We start from the raw sequence: 22,337 nt of genomic DNA on the forward strand, positions 1-22,337 counted from the left end.
ATAATTTTTATATAAATTTAAAACATACAGTACAGCATGTGAATGGTAATAAAAGAGATTCATTTCTGGTGTTTTTGTTTCCAAAGGATATTTTTTTTAAAGATTTTTTATTTATTTTATTTTTAGAGAGGGAAGGGAGGGAGAAAGAGAGAGAGAAACATCAATGTGTGGTTGCTGGGGGCCATGGCCTGCAACCCAGGCATGTGCCCTGACTGGGAATCGAACCTGCGATGCTTTGGTTCACATCCCGCGCTCAATCCACTGAGCTATGCCAGCCAGGGCATGTTTCCAGAAGATATTTTTAACAGTTTACTGTGTTACAGTTGTCCCCACTCTTTGTCTGTTTTCCCAACTCTCCCTGGCCCCTGATCCACCCTCCCCTAACCATCAGGTCATCACCATGCTGTTGTTTCTGTCCATGTGTCATACATATATATTCTTGGGCTAATCCCTTCACCTGTTTTCTTCTAGTTCCCCTCTTCCCACTCCCCTCCAACAGCTGTCAATCTGTTCTATATATTTATGCCTCTGTTTCTCTTTTGTTTGTTAGTTTATTTTGTTCATTAGAGTTCACATATAAGTGAGGTCATGTGGTATTTGTTTTTTTCACTATGAAAGTATCATAAAAATCCAGAAATGTGAATTTAAAAGAATATTTGCACCCTTATCTTCATAGCAGCATTATTTATAATAGCCAAGATCTGGAAACAGCCTAAGTTTGTGGGAAGCTGGGGTAGAGAGAATACATGGCAAGGTGGCAGCTGGTGGACCAGGTGGGCAAGGTGGTGGCAGAAGACCAGAAAGTCCCACATTTGCATGCAGATAAGCTGGGAGGAATAAATAGCGAGTGAGATAGACTGTGTAACCCAGGGTTCCAGAGCGGGAAACAAAAGCCTCAAAACCTCTGGCTATAAAAATCTATGGGGGTTGCAGCTGTGAGAGAAACTCCCAGTTTCACAGGAGAGTCTGGTGGAGGAACACACAGATCCTAGACTGTATTCAAGCCAACCCACCTGGGAATTAGCAACAGGGTAACACCTGACAGGATACAATCTGCTTGTGGGGAGTGGGGGAACTGAGTGAGAGTGGGACAAGAGCTGAGCAAGCTGCATTGTTCCCTCTCTGACAGCTTCTCCCAAATACAGCACCACAACAAAGTGAAGTGGGTTGCCCTGCTCTGGAGAATACCTAAGGGTCTGCCCTTTACAATGGAACAGGTGCTCCAGGACAAAGAGATGTGGCTTAAATGAAAGAACAGATTATAAGTCCAGAAAAGAACTAAATGATGAGGAGATAGCCAACTGTGGCAGATCCTGGACTGCAGGATTCATGTATGTTATGGCTGCTCATGAACAAATACACACAAACAACAGAAGTCCTGTGGAGAAAAAGGGATGGCGTGGCCACTCTCTGAGAGAGAGAGGGCAAGAGGGCCAGTGAGCCAGTCCCCACCTGGACCAGCTTTTATTGCTTCTCTGGGTACATTACAGAGAGGGTTGTCCTCATTTACTATGCACAGGTTCACTGCAGGGGATTACCTTTTACAGATAACAAAGGAAAGAATGTTGCTAATTACTTCAAAGAGAAGAATGTTGCAGACCCAGAGAGAAAGTGTTTGAACCAGTCACACTCCATACCTGGGAGGTTTAGCTCAGATTTTAGGAAGCTGCAGTAAGCCCTTGCTGTATCAATTCAGAGTGAGGGAGTTTTAGCAAAAGCAAGTCTCATAGCAGTCTAGGTACAATGCAAGCCTGATTTCCCAAGGGAAAACCTCTCCGTGGGCCTGGTCCTGTGTGCCACACACACCCCGCTGGTTTTCCATGTGAGGGTTGAGCTACATTTCCCAGCCATTAGAAGCAGTTCCCTACAGCCAACCTATCAGATGCTTACAGAAATGGTTGAGTACAGTCACAAAATAAAGGAATAAGTAAAGGCTATGTAAAGTTAAAAAAAAGAAAAAAATATATATATATTTATATATTTATATATATTTATATATATATATATATATACAGGAAAGCAATAGTGAAGGGAAGAAAACTGGGACTCAAGTCAAGATTAGGAGGAAAAAGGAAAAAATAAACATTCAACTGGAACAGAATGAAGAAATAAGAATTAAAAAAAAATAGAGAGTCAGAGGAACCTCTGGGACAGCTTTAAACATTCCAACATCTGAATCATAGGGGTGCCAGAGGGAGAAGAGGAAGAGCAAGAAATTGAAAACTTATTTGAAAAAATAATGAAGGAAAACTTCCCTAATCTGATGAAAGAAATAGACATGTAAGTCCAGAAAGCCTCAAGAGTCCTAAAGAAGTGGGATCCAAGGAGGAACACACCAAGACACATCATAATTAAATAACCCAAGATTAAAGATAACAAGAGAATCCTTAAAAGCAGCAAGAGAAAAGGAGACAATTACCTACAAAGAAGTTCCCGTAAGACTATCATATAATTTCTCAAAATAAACCTTACAGGCAAGAAGGAGCTATATTCAAAATCATGGAAGAAGTATTCAAAGTCATGGAATACAAGGACCTACATCCAAGATTACTCTATCCAACAAAGCTATCATTTAGAATGGAAGGGCAGATAAAGTGCTTCCCAGATAAGATAAAGTTGAGGAGTTAGTCATCATCAAGCCCTTATTATATGAAGGGACTTATTTAAGAAAAAGAAGAAGATAAAAACTATGAATAGTAAAATGACAACAAACTCACAACTATCAACAATTGAACCTAAAAACACAAAAACAAAAACAAAAGCAAACTAAACAAACAATTGGAACAGGAACAGAATCACTGAAATGGAGATTACATGGAGGGTTATCAGTGTGGAAGGGAAAGGGGGAGAGTGGGGGGGAAATTTGTAGGGAATAAGAAGCATAACTGGTAGGAATGAAATAGACAGGAAGAGATTAAAAATAGTATAGGAAATAGAGAAGCCAAAGAACTTATATGCATGATGGATATGAACTAAGGCGTGGGAATGCTGGTAGAAGGGGTGGTGCAGGGTGGTGGGGCATAAAGGGAGAAAAAGTGAGATAACTGTAATAGCAGAATCAATAAAATATACTGTATATACATGCATATATGTATACATACATACATACATACCACTGGTTTTCTTGAGAATATTTGCACATTTATTGTCTATACTTTTTATGTTCAATATGACCATCAATGAGGGAATGATTAATTGTAGAGAAAAGCAGAAAAAAATCTCAGAAAGGAATTTCAGAGAAGTATAAAAATCAATGAGATTTTCTTTTTTTTTGAAATTTCTAATAAATCTTGTTACCACAGACTCCAATTTTGATGTTATCTTAAGTTACAAAAGAATAAAATTCATCTCTATACATAGATTTTCTTCAAAGCAACTCTCTTTTGTATTACTTTTATCCTGAGGGAAATATTAAGAGGGCATTAAGACCCCTTAAGAGAAACATTAAGAGGGCATATCAAGACCCCTTAAACAATTGTGAGAAATAAAAAGTTTACATTTTATTTAGAAGCATAGCAAGAACAATTTCTGAATTATCATTAGGGGGCTATTCTTTTTTTTAATCAAAAATCAAACTTTTAGAGAAGAGACACTAGCTGCCTTTAATAAAAAATAAAATTTCTAAAAATATACAATTACTATTTCATTCTTAGCTCTTTTAATGACTAAGCATATTTTAAAAGTTTTATAAAATCCAAGGGCAGAAAGCTTTTACTAAATTCTCTTTTAGGTTGTTTAGCCATCCTACTAGAGTGATTAACAGGAGGACAATACATTTAATTTTATATACAAAAGAGCCCCATAAAAAAGTAAATCTCAAAGAAGTAACCAAAGCAGGCATCTTTTATGGCTTTAGACAAGGAAAAAGTAAATTTGTAAAGAATAGCAAAACAAAGAGGTTTAGGCTTGGGATAGCAAATTAGTGAGGACTGACAAGATGTGTTTGTAGCCTTCTGGGCCCTAAAGTATCTATTTCTAGTGATAAGGATACCTTCTAAAGTCCTAACACCAGTAGGGTATTTTTCACATTGGAGATTCATTTCCTGCTTTCAGGGGGATGAAGGGGAGTCGGAGTGTTGTTCTCGCATGTTAATTCAAAATATTCAGTACCCTGAAATGGCACACATTCAGGTGGCTTATTAGGTTTGCCTTCAAAACATTACAATTGTATGGGCTTGGGTACCAAAAATCACGTCTATACTTTTAAATTCAATCTATGTAAGCAACTTTTCAGAAATAACTCCCATTCTGACCTACTTCCTATTGATATATGGAATGAGTGCTAATTTTACACCCATTGGTTTTTAGCTCTGCCACTTTCTTAGGCATATTCTGGGGAGTGAGACTGGAATGGGATGGGGGTGGTCAATAGTTTAACATTTATAAATGTTCAAGTAAAGAAGGAAGGTAGTTCAAGTAAACTACGGTACTATCCTGTCTACTGCGATGCATTCAAATTTTAAAATCGGTGAACAGTGCAAGCAAAAATAAAATTTCAAGAAAAAAAAATAAAAGAGAACACTTCTAAAGTGATTTAGACCAAGGCAATCTTGTTACTGCTGTTTTCCTTTTTGAATGTAGAAATTTAACAGATTCAAGTTGCTAAGTTTTAAAATTTTAGTCAGCGGTATTCTATCTATCATTGGTGAACAGAAATGGGACCAAAACCTTCAAGGTCTTAGGTAACTGAGTTAGGGTCCAAAGACTCAGAGCAACTTTAATTATGTTTCAATATTTACTTTTTCTTTCTCTACTGCAAATACCTGATAAGGTAATAAGTCTTTAATATATGTATCGCTGAGTGAGTTTGGTATGTGCTTCTAGCCATTTTATTAAATTACAAATTACTTGAATACTGAGTATATAAGTATAAGAAGTCTCTTTATTCCAAGTTTCCTGTGATATTGCCTCAAAAATAAATCGGAACATTGGCATGTTTGCCTCACACTCATTTTAAAACCAGGTTATATATAATTTCATAGCATTTTTTAAGAGTCCACATCTTTCCTGGCCCCGCTCCATGCAATCACTATTAAACTTAATATACTTCTCAATATAGAGCAGGTACTGAATGAATTAAAAACTAGAATTTTCTCTATTTTGAAAGAATCAAAGTCATTAGAGTTATTTTATTACCTTTACATTATCACAGTTGAAATATTTTCAGCTTTATATAAATGTGCTTTGTAAAAAATGAATTGTGGTGTGTTAGTTTTCTCTGAGATATTTATAAAAGTAACTTTCTGTGCAGTTCTACTAGGCACATATTTTTGTAAATTCTCTCTTGAAATGTATTGATGAGAATTACTATTTATATAGTAAATCATTCACTCAAAAGCAATGGGGGTCTTTGCTATGCCAGACCTTACTTTATAGCATGACTACGAAGAGTCGTACATTGTGTTGCCATCCTATAGGGCCAGATAATTGGAGACTTTGAGTCAAGATGATAAGGGCTCAGGGACCAGGGCAATACCACTTCTCTGTGACGCATTAAGGATGCTCCTGCCAGTTTCAGGCCCATATCCTGTTGAAATTCCTTATGGTTTTCTAGATTGTGTTGAAGATATGTGTATGATTTTAAATTCCTGTATGTCAGTTTTTATGCTTGGTTATTCTGTATTTCCTTGCACAACCACACTCACAATTATGGAAGTTAGCTAAAGGTTTTATGTACTTGTTTAATGTTAGCCCGTGTATGAATGATATGTGAAATAGTAATGCACATTGTGTAAACACTAATGAAACCAACTTGGATAACACATGCATGCTTGTCATCACATTTTCTAAGTTAATAGCATATCTTACTTGCAAATGTTTAAAATGTTAAATGTTATCTTATTCTTATAAGGACACAAAAAAAAGAAACGAGAAAGGAAAATAAGAGAAAGAAAGAAGAATTTTTTGGTAGTTTTTAAATATGTGTTGGATTTTCACATAGCAGTGAACACAAATGTAAACTTAATGGAATCACATAAAATATTTATTCAAATAAGCATATTTTATTTATACCACTCCAAATTTATAACACTATTTCTTTTACATAGAATAGTGTTGAGCAGTAACATTTTACTAGAAAGAGCAAAAGGTGTTTTTTCATTGTTTTCAATTACCAGCAACTTGACTTTAGATATATTTTTAAGATCCAATTTGGTTTGAAATGGGAGAAAATCATGATAGATTAACACCTTCCATGGGCTCACAAGTTAGAAGTATGCATGAGACCTATTTTTATATTTCTCATTATGTTATATATTTTGGTGACAAGCTGTGGGGAATCTTGACATGTAGAAATGATGTTGGTATTTTTCATTACTACATCTCTATTCATAATAATAAAGAGAAGCAGAATTTTTCACCCCTAAAATGATTCTTTGATATTAGAATTATTTTAATCTGATCATTTAAAAGCAAAACAAAACAAAACAAAAGAAAAAGACAGAAGAGAAGCTCTGAAAACCAATTAGAAGTTTCCCTTTTGTAAGAGCAATTTACAATTATAAGGGAAAGCTCCATTTGTTAAGCTGCGTCCCTTTCAGTATCTGGAATAGAAGGATGAGAAAATCTGTAGAAATTTATGAAGGCATAAGGCAGGAACTTAAATTTGAATAACAACCATACCCTAATTTACTGTGCTTTGTCTAAAAACCTGTCTCTCTGCCTGCCAATATCTTCTTTTCCTTTTGTCTCTAGTTGGAAATGGTGTTTCAGATAGATGGTCGTTAGGGCCATTCGGAGGTTACCCAGTTTTTGTAGTATCTCCCATCTATATGAATACTATTAAACTTGTTGTTTTTCTACTGATAATCTATCTTTTGATACTGGAAAGTCTCAGTGAAGAATATAAATAGGTGGAAGGAAAATTATTCTTCCTGCCCCTTGCAATATATTCTTCAGTCCTTTTTTTTCCATTTAAAAATTCACATTTTATACATCAGCACTTTGTAAGTGATATCTTTCCCAGTATGAGATAAAAGGCTAAATTATTGTTAGTAAATATATACCCTTTTTTAGGCACTTGTATCCATTTTATGGAATAGTAAGAGATTTGTTTTTAAAAGACTAAAAAAAAAGGATAGAAAACACTCTACTTTGTCTACTGCAGTGTTCTGGTGGTGACGTATAAGGTATAAGGCTGCGTAACATGTCATTATGAAAATACTGATTCTGGAATATTAAAATAGTCTTGCCACATTCAAGATCACATAAAATGTTACTTATGTAACAATTTTTTTCTTAAATTGCGATTGATACAGGTTTTTTTGTGAAAATTCTGTCATAATTTTAAACTGGTAGGGTTTATGATCCAGTTGTATTTTACAAAATTTAAAGTAAACCCATAAATTTACTTTAAATTAAGATTTTTATATATGCTAAAACTTATACACTAAAAGTATAATTTTAAGGAAAAATAAACATATGCTACTAAATAACATTAACAAGTTTTTGCACAGAGAAGGAAACCATCAACAAAATGAAAAGACAAACTACATCTGATAAGGGATCAATTTCCAAAACATATAAGGATGTCATGCAACTTCCACCCCCCAAAAAAATTAATTTAAAAAGTGCAAAGGAACTGTAGACATTTCTCCACAGAGGACGTACCAATGGCCAACAACATATGAAATCATGTTCAACATCGCTAATCATCAGGGAAATGCATATCAAAACCACAATGAGATATCATGTTACACCAGTTAGAATGGCCATTAACAATAAATCAACAAATAAGTGCTTTTGAGGATGTTGGGAAAAATGAATCATTATACACTATTCAAGGGATTGTAAATTGGGTCACTGGGAAACATTGTAGAGGTCAAAAAATTAAAAATAGGGCTGCCAAATGACAAAGTAGTTCTACTTCTAAGATTATTTATCCAAAAAAGTAAAACACTCATTCAAAAAAATACATGCATCCCCATGTCCACTGCAACATTACTTATAATATCCAAGATGTAGAAGCAACCTAGGTGTTCATGGATAGATGAAGGGATAAAGCATATGGGTCCTGGCCAGGCAGCTCATTTGGTTGGAGCATTGTCCCATAAACTAAAAGGCTGAAGATTATTTTCCATATCAAGGCACGTACCTGGGTTGCAGTTTGGATCCCAGGTTGGGGTGAATTATTTCACTTACGCTAAGTGAAATAATTCAGACAAAGATAAACACCATGTACTTTCACTTTTATGTAGAATCTAAAAACAAAAAATAAAACAAATGAATAAACAAATCAGAAACAAGTCCATAGATACGGGGTATACGCCAATAGTTGAAAGGAGAGGGAGTAAAAGATGGGTGGAAAAAAAGCTTAAGAAAGGGGGAAAATTTTTAAATTGCTAAACAAGTATCAATGTCTCTAAATATCACACAGGAAAACGTTTTGTAAGCTACATAAAGTAAAATAAAAATCTATTAGTGTATTACTTAATTTTTAAAAGTTAATGAAGTAAATTCATGTAACATATAATCAACCATTTTAAAGTGAACAATTCAGTGGTGTTTGGCACCCTCACGTTGTTGGGCACCCACCAGCTCTATTTCCCAAATATTTTCATCTGTCCAGAAAGAAACTCTGTTACCTCTAGCAGTGGCTTCTCATCCCTGCTCTCCCAGTTCCTTGCAGCCACCCATTTGTGTACTGTCTCTTTGAATTTACCTATCCAGAATATTTCATATAAATGAAATTATACAACATGTAACCTTTTAATCTGTTTTTTTTTACTTAGAATGATGTTCTGAATGTTTATTAAAGTGTAGCATATATCAGTACTTCCTTTTTTCTGTGGCTATGTTATTTATTGCACACACACACAAACACTAAAATTGTCTATCCATTCACTTACTGATGGATGTTTCAACTGTGTCCAATTTTTAGCTATTATGAATGGTGCTGCTCTGAACATATGTGTGACTGCAATTACTTTTTGTAGTTAGGATATGCAAGACAGAATTTTAAAGATACAGAAAAAATAATGATATTTTAAGATAGTCAAACACAAAGAAAAGACATTTCTAGTTTCTACCATCATGAATGACAAACTGTCACTACTACTTTCATAGTAAATGTTCTGGATAGAGACAAATGGGTCCAATGTTTCTTCCTTATGTCCTCATGATAAACACCCTTTAGATCAACATAATTAATATAAATTTCTGATGGAATCACTCTCACTCCTTAATATGGGCTGCACATAATGATTCCTATTCAAAGACTTGGAGAGGGGAAAAAAGAAAGAGAAACTCCAGTGGGAAAATCTGACAGACACAACCTCAACCAGGTGATCAAGGTTAACATAAGAGATAAATCATGTTAATATATACTTTAGATATAATGTGATGAAATGATACTTTACCTCCATGGTCTCCCCAACCCCCAATGCCAGTCTAATCTTTAGGAAAATCATTATGTAAAGCCCCATTGAGGGACATCTACAAAGTACCTTATTAGTACAGTACTGCAAATTATCCAGGTGATCAAAAAGCAAAGGGAGCCTGTTAAATGGCCAGAGCAAAAAGGAGCCTAAGAAGACATGATGACTAAGTGTAAAGTGGTATTCTGGATGGGATCCTGGAACAGAAAGTGGACATTAGTTAAAAACTAGGAAAATCCCAATGAAATATGGATCTTAGTTAATAGCAGTGTATTGTCAAGGCAAAAACTGCACTGGACAAAGTTAAATGGGTGAAGAAAACTTCATTCAAAGCTATTACAATGGGAAGGAGACCAGAATGCAGTCAACTCTACTGAAAAGAAGGGCTGGAGAGTTGTTAAGAGCTGGGGTTGAAATCCTCTTCATAAGGAAAAATATTTTTGTTTAAGTTTTAAGATATGAGATTATGTATAGTAATTAAACTTATTGTGTCAATCATTTCTCAATATATATAAGTCAAGTTAATAACCTAATACAGTCCTGTAAGTTAGTTATACCTCAATAAAAATGGAAAACAAAATAAAAAACAAACAAGAAAAACTGTTCTCTCAGAAATATGTCTAGAGAAAAAGAAAAAAATTTGAAACATAATTCCCAAGAATGAAGAAGCAAGTAAAACAACTCTTATTTAAAAATTTGGAACACTATGTTATTTTAATGATACCAGCAGACTACATGTAGACAAGTAATGAATTCAAAATACATTAGACCAGAAGAAAATCATGAGACATACAAAAACATTAATTTAATAAAAGTACAACAGTACTTTTTATTAAAAAGTACTGTTGCCCCAGTTGGGGCATATGCAGGAGACAACCGATTGATGTTTCCGTCTCTCATCAATGTTTCTCTTCCTCTCTTTCTTCCCTTCTCTCTGGAAGGAATAAAAGAAAAAGAAAAAAAAAAACATTTTTCTTTCTTCATGATGAGAGACAGTTTCACAATTTGGAGCAAGACTCCTCTGAAGTTGTGCTACTGCCCTCTGATACTGACTAAGAAATAGGAGCCCTATCTTCCTTGATGATTACATTTCAAAGGGATGATTTCCAGGTCCTTGAGAGAGATTTGGGTGGTAAAACTGTCAACAGTTTGAGCTGGGATGAATATGAAGGTGCAAACATCTTTTTGAATTAATGTTTTCATTTTCTTCAGATAGAAGTAGAACTAACTGCTGGATTGTATGTTGGTTCTTTCTATTTTTGATTTTTTGAGGAATCTTTGAATAATATTTTAATAACTACATGGTAAATGATGACCACTAGACACATCACAGTGATTATAAGGCATCTAAATATGGAATCATGTTGTACATTGAAACTAATATAACAATGCATATCAACTATTGTTTAAAAATCTTAGCTGGGAGAAAATTCATGTCCCAAAGGAGCAGAGAAACTTTTTCAATTGTAAGTTCTCTAAAGTAAATGCTCTGGGAAAACAGAAATTAGGTGATGATTATCAGTAAGAAACCTGCCAAGAGTTTAGTCAAACTGAGGGAAACATTAAGTCCATTGTGTTGGGTTTTTCTTTCTCTCCCACAGGATCGTGCACAAAATCTGAATGAAAGGCGAACCACCACCACCACCCTCACAGTGGATGTGCTGGATGGAGATGACTTGGGTCCAATGTTTCTTCCTTGTGTCCTTGTGCCAAACACTCGTGATTGTCGTCCAATCACCTATCAAGCTGCCATACCAGAGTTGAGAACTCCGGTAAATATTCTTTTCCTTTTCACTTACACCTCTTGAACCCCAGTGAGATCCTGTTCAAGTATTTTATAGACATGTTAGGTGAGAATAGTAAACTTCACTATATGAATGATAAAAACTATGTATGCCCAAACCCAATTTTGGAAACTATGAGAAAATTTTTGGTCACATTGAATAATTATATCATTTACAATGTAGAAGACATGTTATAAAGCCACAACCTATTTACATAGATTGATTTATTTTTCCACCTATAAATCATAACAGAGTTATGTTCTCAATATGTGCTGGGAAACTGAAAAATAATTCTAACATTTATTTAAATTCACATGTAAACATGTGATCCTAAATCAAAGGACATGCAGTTCAACAGGATGTTCTTTAGTCTCTTAAGTTTTTGAAATGTTATTGGAAGTTATACTTGGCTCTCTGGAGACGGAAGCTAATGAAAACTGAATGCAAATATTTATCCCTTAAATATGTATTTAAAAAAAAATGGAAAGGTAAGGCATGAACATATGTTTTCTACACTCGATTCTGCACCTAATTTTTAAATTTCTAATGAAGCTATAAATTAGCGTCAGCTTGGAATTCACAACTTAGACCTCCCTGAATGATAAATACTTGTACCTAAGAATAAAAATTATAAGGCAAGTAGATATCCTGCTTCGGCATAGATATTGAAACTATTAATTCTGTGTTAGAAAAGTCTAATTCCCAGGAATCAATTGTTTGATGAATAGCTTTGTAGTTTCTCCGGGAAACTTTAAGTTTTCTGAGTTAGTAACACAGCTCGTAATGTCAGAAATTGATGGAAAGTAATTGATTTTTATTCTTAGCCATGTGAGAACTGTAGGGATCCTTTCGGTATTTGATATTTTTAAAGAATAAACAGAAATTTATTCTCCTAAATGTAAATTATAGTGAATTCTACCCATTTCAAGGAGTTTTTACTCAATATTTTATTTATTGACTATGTGGTCTTACTTGCAGTAGACCTCAAACAACTGAGAATCACTTTTGTGTCTGCTGACATTCTTGATTGCTGGTCTAATTGGCTAATATGAACCAAAAAAAGCTGGAGAAAAAAGAATAAATGTTATTATGTGCACTCAATGAAGAAAATAATGTAAATTTTCAGCTAAATGGGTAATTTTTCAGACAAAAAAGCTCATATTGATTTTGTCTGGGCAAATAGTTACAGATTACATAAAGTTATATGCCATTATTTTGTTGAATACCACCAGTAAGAAGACTATTAATAATGGTGAACAGTAAGGATTTTTTTAATCATGAGGAAAAATAATATTTTAATAATATTTTTTTCTGAGTTAATTTATGTAGCTGGTATACCAGTGACATCCCAAGATAAGGGGCATACAGAAATAGTAATGATTAGAATCAGTTATAAGTCTGACTATTAGTACTTGATGTACTAAAATAAATAAAGGAAGACAGAAGTTGCTGTTTGGGAAGCAGAGTAGACTGATTTTACAAAGTATCTTTGAGCATCTCTTCCTTCCAAATTATGGAATAAGTATCTCTCTCATAGTTATGTCATTTCATGCTAGCAACAAAGCCATGCTCCAGATTTGAGGTAAAAATTATATTTGATAATAATGACTAATGGTTATATTGAATCTTCAGTTCATCATGAACTATGGTAAATTCTACAAAAATATTAATTGAAATACATTTGCATAGTTACCATTATAATGGTCCTTTTATGGATGAGCTTTCTGAGGTATAAAGTTTAAGTAGATTTCTGTGACTTATAACCAACAAGTAAAAAGTGTTTTCCTTTAAAATAATGTATTTTGAATTAAACATAATGGTATACACTTGATAAAATTGTATGCTTCATTATCATTTTAAGATTGACCCATTCTTTAACATTCTGTGAAATGAAGAGTGTTTTAATTTTACATACTTAAATAATTATAGCAAATATTTATCCTTTAAAGGGTATATTTTTATTGACATGAGAAAAAATATAAATATGTGTACTTGCAAAATAGGCAATTTTTCTGATTATTTGACACCTTGACTGAGAGCTGGGTACAACTTTCAGAGTTGGTTCAGTAAGAATGCTGATCTGGCTGTTGGCTCAGCACAGCCAGGACTGCAAACCCCAGGCTTCACTTCTGCACCACGTGGGCCTCTACTAGGCTGTTTGGTTTCCCCACAGCAACGTGATAGATTCCAAGAACAAACTTCCTGAGAAGATTAGACAGAACTTTTTTTGAACTAGTCTCATTTGTTACTTCTGTTGTCAAAACTCTGTCAGGTTCAAGGAATACAATTGCATAGCATACCCTAACAGCAGGAGTATCTCAATTGCATTGAAAGAAGAACATATGGAGAAGACAATTTTTTGTGTGTTGCAATCTTTGGGAAAATAAAATCAGTCATAGTGCTGGCATTAGGTTTCCATGTGTTCTTCCACATGCTATCTTGGACCTCCACTGATTACTAGGGTTAAGAAGTGGAGCTGGTTCTTGAGTTTCATGTTCAAATTGCTGTGTTTTTCTCTGTCTTTTAATTCTTTTTTATTTTATTTCCATTACATATTTTGTAAAATTTCTGGAAATTTCAGTCAATAGTGCTACCCTGAACATGCATGTAAGTGTAATTACTTTTTGTAGTTAAGATATGCAAAACAGAATTTTAAAGATACAGAAAAAATAATGATTCTTTAAGATAATCAAATGCAATGAAAGTAAAGACATTCCTAGTTTCTACCATAATGATAAGATATTGCTATTTAGAGCGAGAGAACTAACCATTAATGTCAGCTAGACAGGACGTGATTACTCTAATTACATTCTTGCTGATTTTTCCTGAACTAATTCTACAGATTTTGAAGGTTTGACACCTGCTCACCTTCTTTGTGAAATTTTCCACTAATTACCTCAGTGGTATTTTTGATTTGAGAAGCCATTCTAAGTTTCACTACAATGCTCTCAGAATTTATGAGCTCAGCAAAACTTTAAAAGGCAATATAGTACAGTGTTTAACTCATGAACCTGAATATAATAAAAATAAAAATCTACTATTAAATTGCAAATAATCATATACTTAGAGATAAACTTATATATGTTATATATTTTCTATTATAGAAAATTATCTTTAGAAAAATTAATATCTTCATAAACACTAATATTGATATTATACTGGATATGTAAATATATAAATATCGTGTCTCAAGGCTACTAAAGCAATTTGTAGTCTTATGGCTAATTATTATTTATTAATTAATTTGATAAGTATCTATTGGACCTTAATGGATGTTGTATTCAATGCTAATGGAGGAGACTTGACAACTAGGATAAGATAAAATCTTTCTCATATGCTGTTTATATTCTTACTTTCTGATTCTCTTAAAGTTGTTATTCTTATGTAGTAAAATTGTTTTAGTATTGTGAGAAAATTCTTTAGAATTTGGAGAGTGTATAATTCATAGCTCTATCTTTTCCATTTTCTATTGAGGCACAAAAAGAGTAAATCCTTACACATTTTTTTCAGAATTGAACAGGTGTCTACTGTTTGGCTGGTTGTTTGCCTGGTTGGTTCTTTGGTTGTTTTTTGCTGAGTAATTTGTCCCTGAATAGAAACACCACACTATTAATATGATACTACTGACACATCATCTGTGTTTTCTGTATGTATCTCCTTCATTTATTGTGTCATTCAGTTTTCAGTATTGCGGCATGAGTTCCTACCAGACAAGTCATTAGCAGCTAGAATTTACGCTCTTATTTCCTCCCCAGTCCTGGTTTAAAGTCTTGGGTTGGATACCAGGACTGCTGAGCCACAAATATATCCAATGTAGTCTTTGTCACAAAGAACTCCAGTTTTCATGTAACTGTCCAATACAGTTCCTCTGTTTATTTATGATGCTCTCTTCTTCCAGGGAAGCTTTCTCAGTTATTAAAAGTGTTAATTTGCAGTAATGTACAACATAATTTGCTCTTGGCTCATATTCATTGAATCTGTTATAGCCTGGGAACTCACTTCTCTCTTGTCTTCTATGAAACTACTGGCTCTTTTCCTCCCCTGGATGGCCCTAGGTTTCTCCTCATAAATCATTAATGATTTTCCTTTGTAAACTAAATTTATCTGCTTGGATTCATTATTTATTTATTTATTTATTTAATCTTAAGGAAAAATGCACACTTTTATCCTTCGTGACTTGTTTAAAACTATGCATTGTCACTAAGACTTATCAAACCTATATCAGTGAATTTTATTTTTCTCCAAAGAGGGATGATCTGAATGTTCTAAATGTGTTCTCTGACTTGAAATCTCTCCTGAATTTCAAGCTTATGTTTATTACTTTTCCAAGACATTTTTCACATGTTTCCCACAGATGCCTTATTATCCTTTCTAATGAGTTCTAATGCATCCACATTACCTCTTGCTGCTTTGGTGGTCGTTGTTGATTTTGACCTAGACTTCAATGACCCCCATCCCAAATTCAATCAACCTCCAAAAGTACTTTCTGTACTGTCTGAAAAATGTCATTCAAATATGTTGAATGACCACTTCCACTTCTAAAATACCCATCTAAGTCAACCTTGGACTCCCAGCCTCTATCCAGTCTCTCCTACCCTCAAACATTATCTCAGTGAAGAGGGTTATTTATTTTTTTTTGAAATATAATTCTGATCTGATTACAAAATAATTAAAGTTTAAAAACACTTCAATATATTTTATCATATACCAAATAAATATCAAAGCTTTTAGCATGTCATTCTAATTAATTTTATGCCTGGCCACTTTGTAATCTTCTCTCTTTAACTTGCATAATGCAATTTATCTTGAAATACATAGCTTTGTATACCTGTACTTGAACTTTGAGAATTACTCTCTTTTTTCTTCACTTTCTTTAACATATTAAGATGGTATTTGTTCTTTGGGTTTTTTTTTTTTAGTTTTTTTATTGGTAGCAAATTCTTTTTTTAACATTTTTATTGTTATTCAGGTACAGTTTTCTGCCTTTTCTCCCACCCCTCTCCACCACCCCAGCTCTTCCTACCTCCCTCTCCCATTTCCACCCCCCTTGTTATTATCCATATGTCCTTTATAATTGTTCCTGTAAACCCTTCACCCTTTTCCCCCATTATCCCCTCTACCTCCCCTCTGGTCACTGTCAGCTTGTTCTCAATTTCAATGTCTTTAGCTATACTTTGCTTGCTTGTTTGTTTTGTTGATTAGGTTCCTGTTAATGGTGAGATCATATGGTATTTGTCTTTCACCTCCTGGCTTATTTCACTTAGCATAATGCTCTCCAGTTCCATCCATGCTGTTGCAAAGGGTAGGAGCTCCTTCTTTCTATTTGCTGCATAGAATTCCATTGTGTAAATGTACCATAATTTTTCGGATCCATTCATTTACTGATAGGCACTTAGGTTGCTTCTAGCACTTGGCTATTGTAAATTGTGCTGCTATGAACATTGAGGTACATAGGTTCTTCTGCATTGGTGTCTCAGGGTTCTTAAGATATAATCCTAGCAGTGGAATTGCCGGGTCAAAAGGCAGTTCCATTTTTAGTTTTCTGAGGAAATTCCATACTGTTTTCCATAGTGGTTATGTCAGTCTGCAATCCCACCAACAGTACACTAGGGTTCCCTTTTCTCCACATCCTTTCCAACACTTGTTGTTTGTTGCTTTGTTTATGATGGCCATTCTGACTGGTGTGAAGTGGTATCTCATTGTGGTTTTAATTTGTGTCTCTCTGATGGCTAGCAATACTGAGCATCTTTCCATATGTCTCTATATCCTCTGTATGTTCTCCTTGGAGAAGTGTCTGTTCAAGTCCTTTGCCCATTTTTTAATTGAGTTGCTTATCTTCTTAGAATGGAGTTGTGTGAGTCCTTTATGTACTTTGGAGATCAAACCCTTGTTTGAGGTATCATTGGTAAATATGTTTTTCCATATAGTTGGTTCTCTTTTCATTTTAATGCTGTTTTCTTTGGTTGTGCAGAAGCTTTTTATTTTGATGAGATCCCATTTTTTTATTCTTTCCTTTACGTCTCTTGCTCTAAGGGCCTTATCAGTGAAAATATTGCACCATGGAATATCTGAGATTTCCCTACCTATGGTCTCCTCTAGGACTTTGTTGGTGTCACGACTTATATTCAAATCTTTTATTCACCTTGAATATTTTATTTTTGTGTATGGTGTAAGTTGGTGGTCAAGTTTCATTTTTGTTTTTGTATGTAGCTATCCAGTTCTCCCAACACCATTTGTTGAAGGGCTATTTTTGCTCCATTTTATGTTGCTGTCCTTTTATTGAATATTAATTGACTGTAAAGACTTGGGTTTATTTCTGGGCTCTCTATTCTGTTCCCTTGGTCCATGTGTCTCTTCTTATGCCAGAAACCAAGCTGTTTTGATTACAGTGGCCTTGTAATACAGTTTGATACTAGGTATTGTGATCCCTCCTACTTTGCCCTTCTTTCTCAAAATTGCTACAGCTATTCAGGATCACATGGTTCCATATAAATTTTTGAAGTGTTTGTTCTTTGTCTGTAAAATATGCCATTTAAGATGTCATTTTTTTGGCCCTGGCTGGCGTAGCTCAGTGGATTGAGTGTGGGCTGGGAACCAAAGTGTCCCAGGTTTGATTCCCAGCCAGGGTACATTCCTGGGTTGCAGGCCATAACCCCCAGCAACCACACATTGATGTTTCTCTCTCTCTCTCTATCTCCCTCTCTAAAAATAAATAAATAAAATATTTAAAAAAAGATGGCATTTTTTTATTCAAGTTTCATTTTGGTTAATACAAAATAGTAGGTTTTCAAAGTTAAGCTTTTCTCTGTGTCCTCCTGTATTCCTGTTATAAGTACTTAACTCCTGGTGGTGGTGTACTTGTTTGCTTGTTTCCCTTTTGCTAGACCGTGAATTTTTTCAGTTTCCCATTTGTCATTATATCTTAATAAGAATGCACTCACATTACATAGTAAATGTTCAATATATATTGAATTGAATTAAGTAATTGGTTAAAAGTTTAAGAAACACATATTTTGCCCTGAGATTCTGCGTATAAATATAAATAAGTGTGGCTCCTGAGTACTCACTCACAATGACAGTATATTTATTATTAGTGTTCATATGTAAAGAGTGCATACATGTCTATTATATATAATAAATAATATATTTATATATTATTCATATTATTTATTTATTACTTATATAATATAATAAATATAATACAATATGTTTATTATAATTATACATTATCTAAATATTAGCCATGATATATAAGTATATTTGTTCATATATAATTTAAATATATCTATTTTAGTGTTTTCAAATAAGAAACAATGGCAAGCACTTTAATACTTGGTCATTGTCTAGTCACAGATAACCTTTAAGTAGAAGTCTAATAGGTAGTTCAGATGAAGTAAGCTTATTTCCCAGTTGCCATATGGAGTCCCAGTGCACAGTTGTGCCAACACATTTTTCATAATAGCTTCTTTTCTTTTCCTTAATGTTCCAAATATTAAATTCTGTCCTCCCTCAGTCTCTAAGACAGTTATTTTCAAAATGTGTACCATGGAACTTTTTGGGGGCCAGCAAAGTGACGGATGAAGAAGGAAACAATCAACAACTTTCAAATTGCCCATACCTTTTAAAGCGAGGTTTTTCTCAAAGTAGGTTGAAAGAAAAAATGATAAATAATATAACTAGTGTCAAAATGTATTATTTGCCATTTTTCTGTCTCTCCCCAACAATCATACCCACATGCTACCAGCAGTAAATAATCAAAGAAGTTTCAGATCCAGTTTGGGAAATCAATAGTTAAACACCAAGCAAACAAACAAAAAAATAGCATTCAGCAAGTATTGTCTAGAATTTGAAACTTAATTACAGTAATTCTGAAAATGGTGTGTGATATTATAGTGAAGCAAATGGTTCATTTATTCTTTTTTATCTTTGGTCAAAATTTATGTTGAATACACTCAACTATTTAAAATTTCCACCTATAGACAACATGAAGATATTTTAAATTTTCTGTGGAACAATTAAAGGATGAAAAAACAATAGGAGGAGTTGAATATATTAATATTAATTAAAAGAAAAAGTCACCATTCTGTTCAGTGATAAGATGAAAGTCTAACTCTTTTTTCAAATTAGTAGGTTTTCAAAGTAAATTGTTTTCAAAATATTAATTTAAATTAATTTTAGAGAGGCATTTTTCTATGAAACACACATAAAGAGAAAGGGCAAAGGCATCCAACTTTGACTTGATATTTATAATTTTATGTAAAGATTCATTCTAGAATCACTTGATGGCTCACTAAATTGTGTAGAAAAAATATCAAAGGTATTTACTACCACCATGTAGGGCAATATGTAAAAAGTCAGAGACCAAATTGAATGCTTTGTGATGTTGGGAATATTGCTTAGTGTCTCTAAACCTCAATTCAAGTTTGTCATCTATAAAATGGTAAAACTAATATATGGGATTTTCACGAGTACTATAAAATAAGATTCATGTAGCATACTTAACTTGTTTCTAGCAAATACTAAGAATTTAATAATATTAGCTATTGCTATTATTATTATCATTGCTACTGGTATTTCTGTATCTCACTGGATTTTTATTCAGAAACCCATGGGAAATAGTACCTAATTCAAATTTGTTATTGAATATCTAGCTATTTGTAATTGAAATCCCAGCCTTAAAAACTGAGATGTATATGTTGGAATAGCCTAATTTATACTGACTGTGCTACTGCTAATTAATTCAGTGTGATTTTGGTCCTTTAAAAGAATGCAATACCTTTATTGAAAAGAACAGTAGCCCCCTCTTTTTTGTAAATAAAGATTTGGTATAGACCCTTCTTGTGCTGAATTAACTATGAAATATATTGTTGCTTAGGGAAGAGGTCGCAGCTGATGTAAAATGCCACGAAGTAATACTGTGAGCCAAAAATATCCCAATGAATCAAATTTTAAATGTCCTCCAGGGAAGCAAGTATCATGATCCTTTTTTTTTTCATTTTATGAGTTCAAAAACAATGGCTATCAATAAAGTTTTAAAATTGTCCACAAAACCTCCAGTTTTCCAGAGGCACCTCTGGAGCTTCTATAGCAGATAAAAATAGGACTTTCATTCCCAATAATACTTAAAATTCTACTTTTGCCCAACTTGCTAATTTAGAAGGTTTTTCATTGTTTACTTTAATTAAAATAATTATTTGCTACTAATTATAAATTATGGAGAAAATATTTTTAAAAATTATTCATGTTGAAAATTGGAAACCCTCAATCTTCAAAGCCCAACCTCCTGGATAACCATTGTTAATCTGACACCTGTCTTTCCAAATATCTGAAGCCTGCTTAAACAATTACAGTTCTTTCATTTCAAATAAAGAAATGAATTTGTCCTACACAAAAGGGAATTATTAAATGTTCCCTGGGATACGGTAATTAAAAAAAGAAAGATTAGCCACTGGAGATTGGAGAAGTAAGTTTTGTGTGTGGAGAGGCAGGATCTTGTGGTCCGGATGTGACTAGTGGGGTAGGGTGTACTTCTGTCCTCTAATCAAACGCATATTTGTGGGAGAAAATATTTAATTGACCTTGCTTGAATTGCATGCTCACTCTTTGAACAGAGGGCATGGGGAGCCTGCAACAGTTAATTTTATGTGTCAACTTAGCTAGTCTATGCTACCCAGATATTTCATTAAATACATTTGGATGCTGCTGTGAAAGTATTTTAAAGATAATACAATTTAAATTCATAGACTGAGTAAAGCAAATTGTCTTCCATAATGTTATTGGGCCTCATTTGATGAATTGAAAGCCTTAAGAAAAAAAAATGACCTCCCCCAAAGAAGAGAGAATTCTGCTAGCCAAATGCCTTTAGACTTGAACTGTAACATGGGTTTTTCCATGGGTCTTCAGGCTGCCAACTTCCCTGCAGATCTAGGACTTGTTGTCTTCCCACAGTTGTAGCATGAGCCAGTTCCTTAATGTGAATCCATTTCTACTTCTTCATCTCAATGGACAGATGCATAGATAGATGTCATCTCAATAGAGAGAGAGAGAGAGAGAGAGAGAGAGAGAGAGAGAGAGACACATACCCACACATTCTATTTGTTTTGTTTTTCTGAACAACTCTATTAAAGATCCCCTGATGAAACTGTATTCAATGGGCAAAGGTAATTCCTCTAAGAAAATCAAGATACTCTAAAGAAGGGTAAACTGATGATGAAAATCCAAATAGTAAGGCAAATATATAAATATATAATCAAATAATCACAAATTTTTGCCTAGAGTCCTGCACTGGTTTGGTTTCTGTTCTGCCTGAAACCTCGTCAGAATGATATTGAAAAATAACATCACATCATGTGACTTTCCTGCTTCAAGGTTATGATAGCTTCTTATTAAATAATCATTATTAAGTCTCTTCCTGTAGCATCCTATATGGCCCCACATGGCCCTTTATCACTGACTACTGTGGACTGAATTCTTATGTCAACTCCAAATTCATTAGATGAAACATATCCCAAATGTAACAGTATTTGGAAGTGGGATGCTTGGGAGGTGATTAGGTCATGAGAGTAGAACCCTCATGATTGGGTTTAGTTCATAATCCTTATAAAACAGACTCCAGAGAGACCCATCCTCTCTTGCACTGTGTGAGGACACAGTGAGATGGCCATCTATGAACCAGGAATTGAGTGCTTACCAGACACTGAATCTGTCAGTACATTGCTGTTGGAATTCTCAGCCTCCAGAACTGTGAGAACTACATTTCTGTTGTTCATAAGCCAATACCAATCTATGGTATTCTGTTATAGCAGCCCAAATGACTAAGGCACTGACCTCAACTCTACTCTCTCACCTGCTTCCTGACTATCTTTCTGTCCTAAACATGTTCTTTTAGCTGAGGGCATATGACCTTATGTGCTACTTTCTGGAATTTTCTCTTTTGATATTTTTCCATAGTTGACTTTTTTATTTGATTTTAGCTCAATTGTTATCTCTGCAGAGAAGTCTTCTCTGACCACCCATCTATAGTGGCCTGCTTCCCTATGAATTCAGTAATACATGACCTTGGTTTATTTTATGTAAGTCATTGGAAATTTCTTGTACATGTGTTTGTTTAATTGATTAGTTTCTATCTACTTTATTTCAAATATAAACATACTACTACAGAATACCTGTTTATCTTCTT

At 34.0% G+C, this 22,337-nt stretch overlaps 1 protein-coding gene across 1 annotated transcript in view; it reads left to right on the forward strand.

The window, feature by feature from the left end:
- The window catches only part of PCDH15 (protocadherin related 15), a 782,416-nt gene that overhangs the window by 373,446 nt on the left and 386,633 nt on the right, over nt 1-22,337 (forward strand). The window contains exon 9 of the mRNA XM_045842279.1: nt 10,976-11,146. Coding sequence (XP_045698235.1) covers nt 10,976-11,146 — 171 coding nt within the window. The remainder of the gene's footprint in view (nt 1-10,975; nt 11,147-22,337) is intronic.

The sequence above is a fragment of the Phyllostomus hastatus genome, unplaced genomic scaffold (assembly GCF_019186645.2).
Source record: "Phyllostomus hastatus isolate PE091 unplaced genomic scaffold, TTU_PhHast_1.1 phas_contig_38, whole genome shotgun sequence".
In the NCBI taxonomy this organism is placed as follows: domain Eukaryota; kingdom Metazoa; phylum Chordata; class Mammalia; order Chiroptera; family Phyllostomidae; genus Phyllostomus; species Phyllostomus hastatus.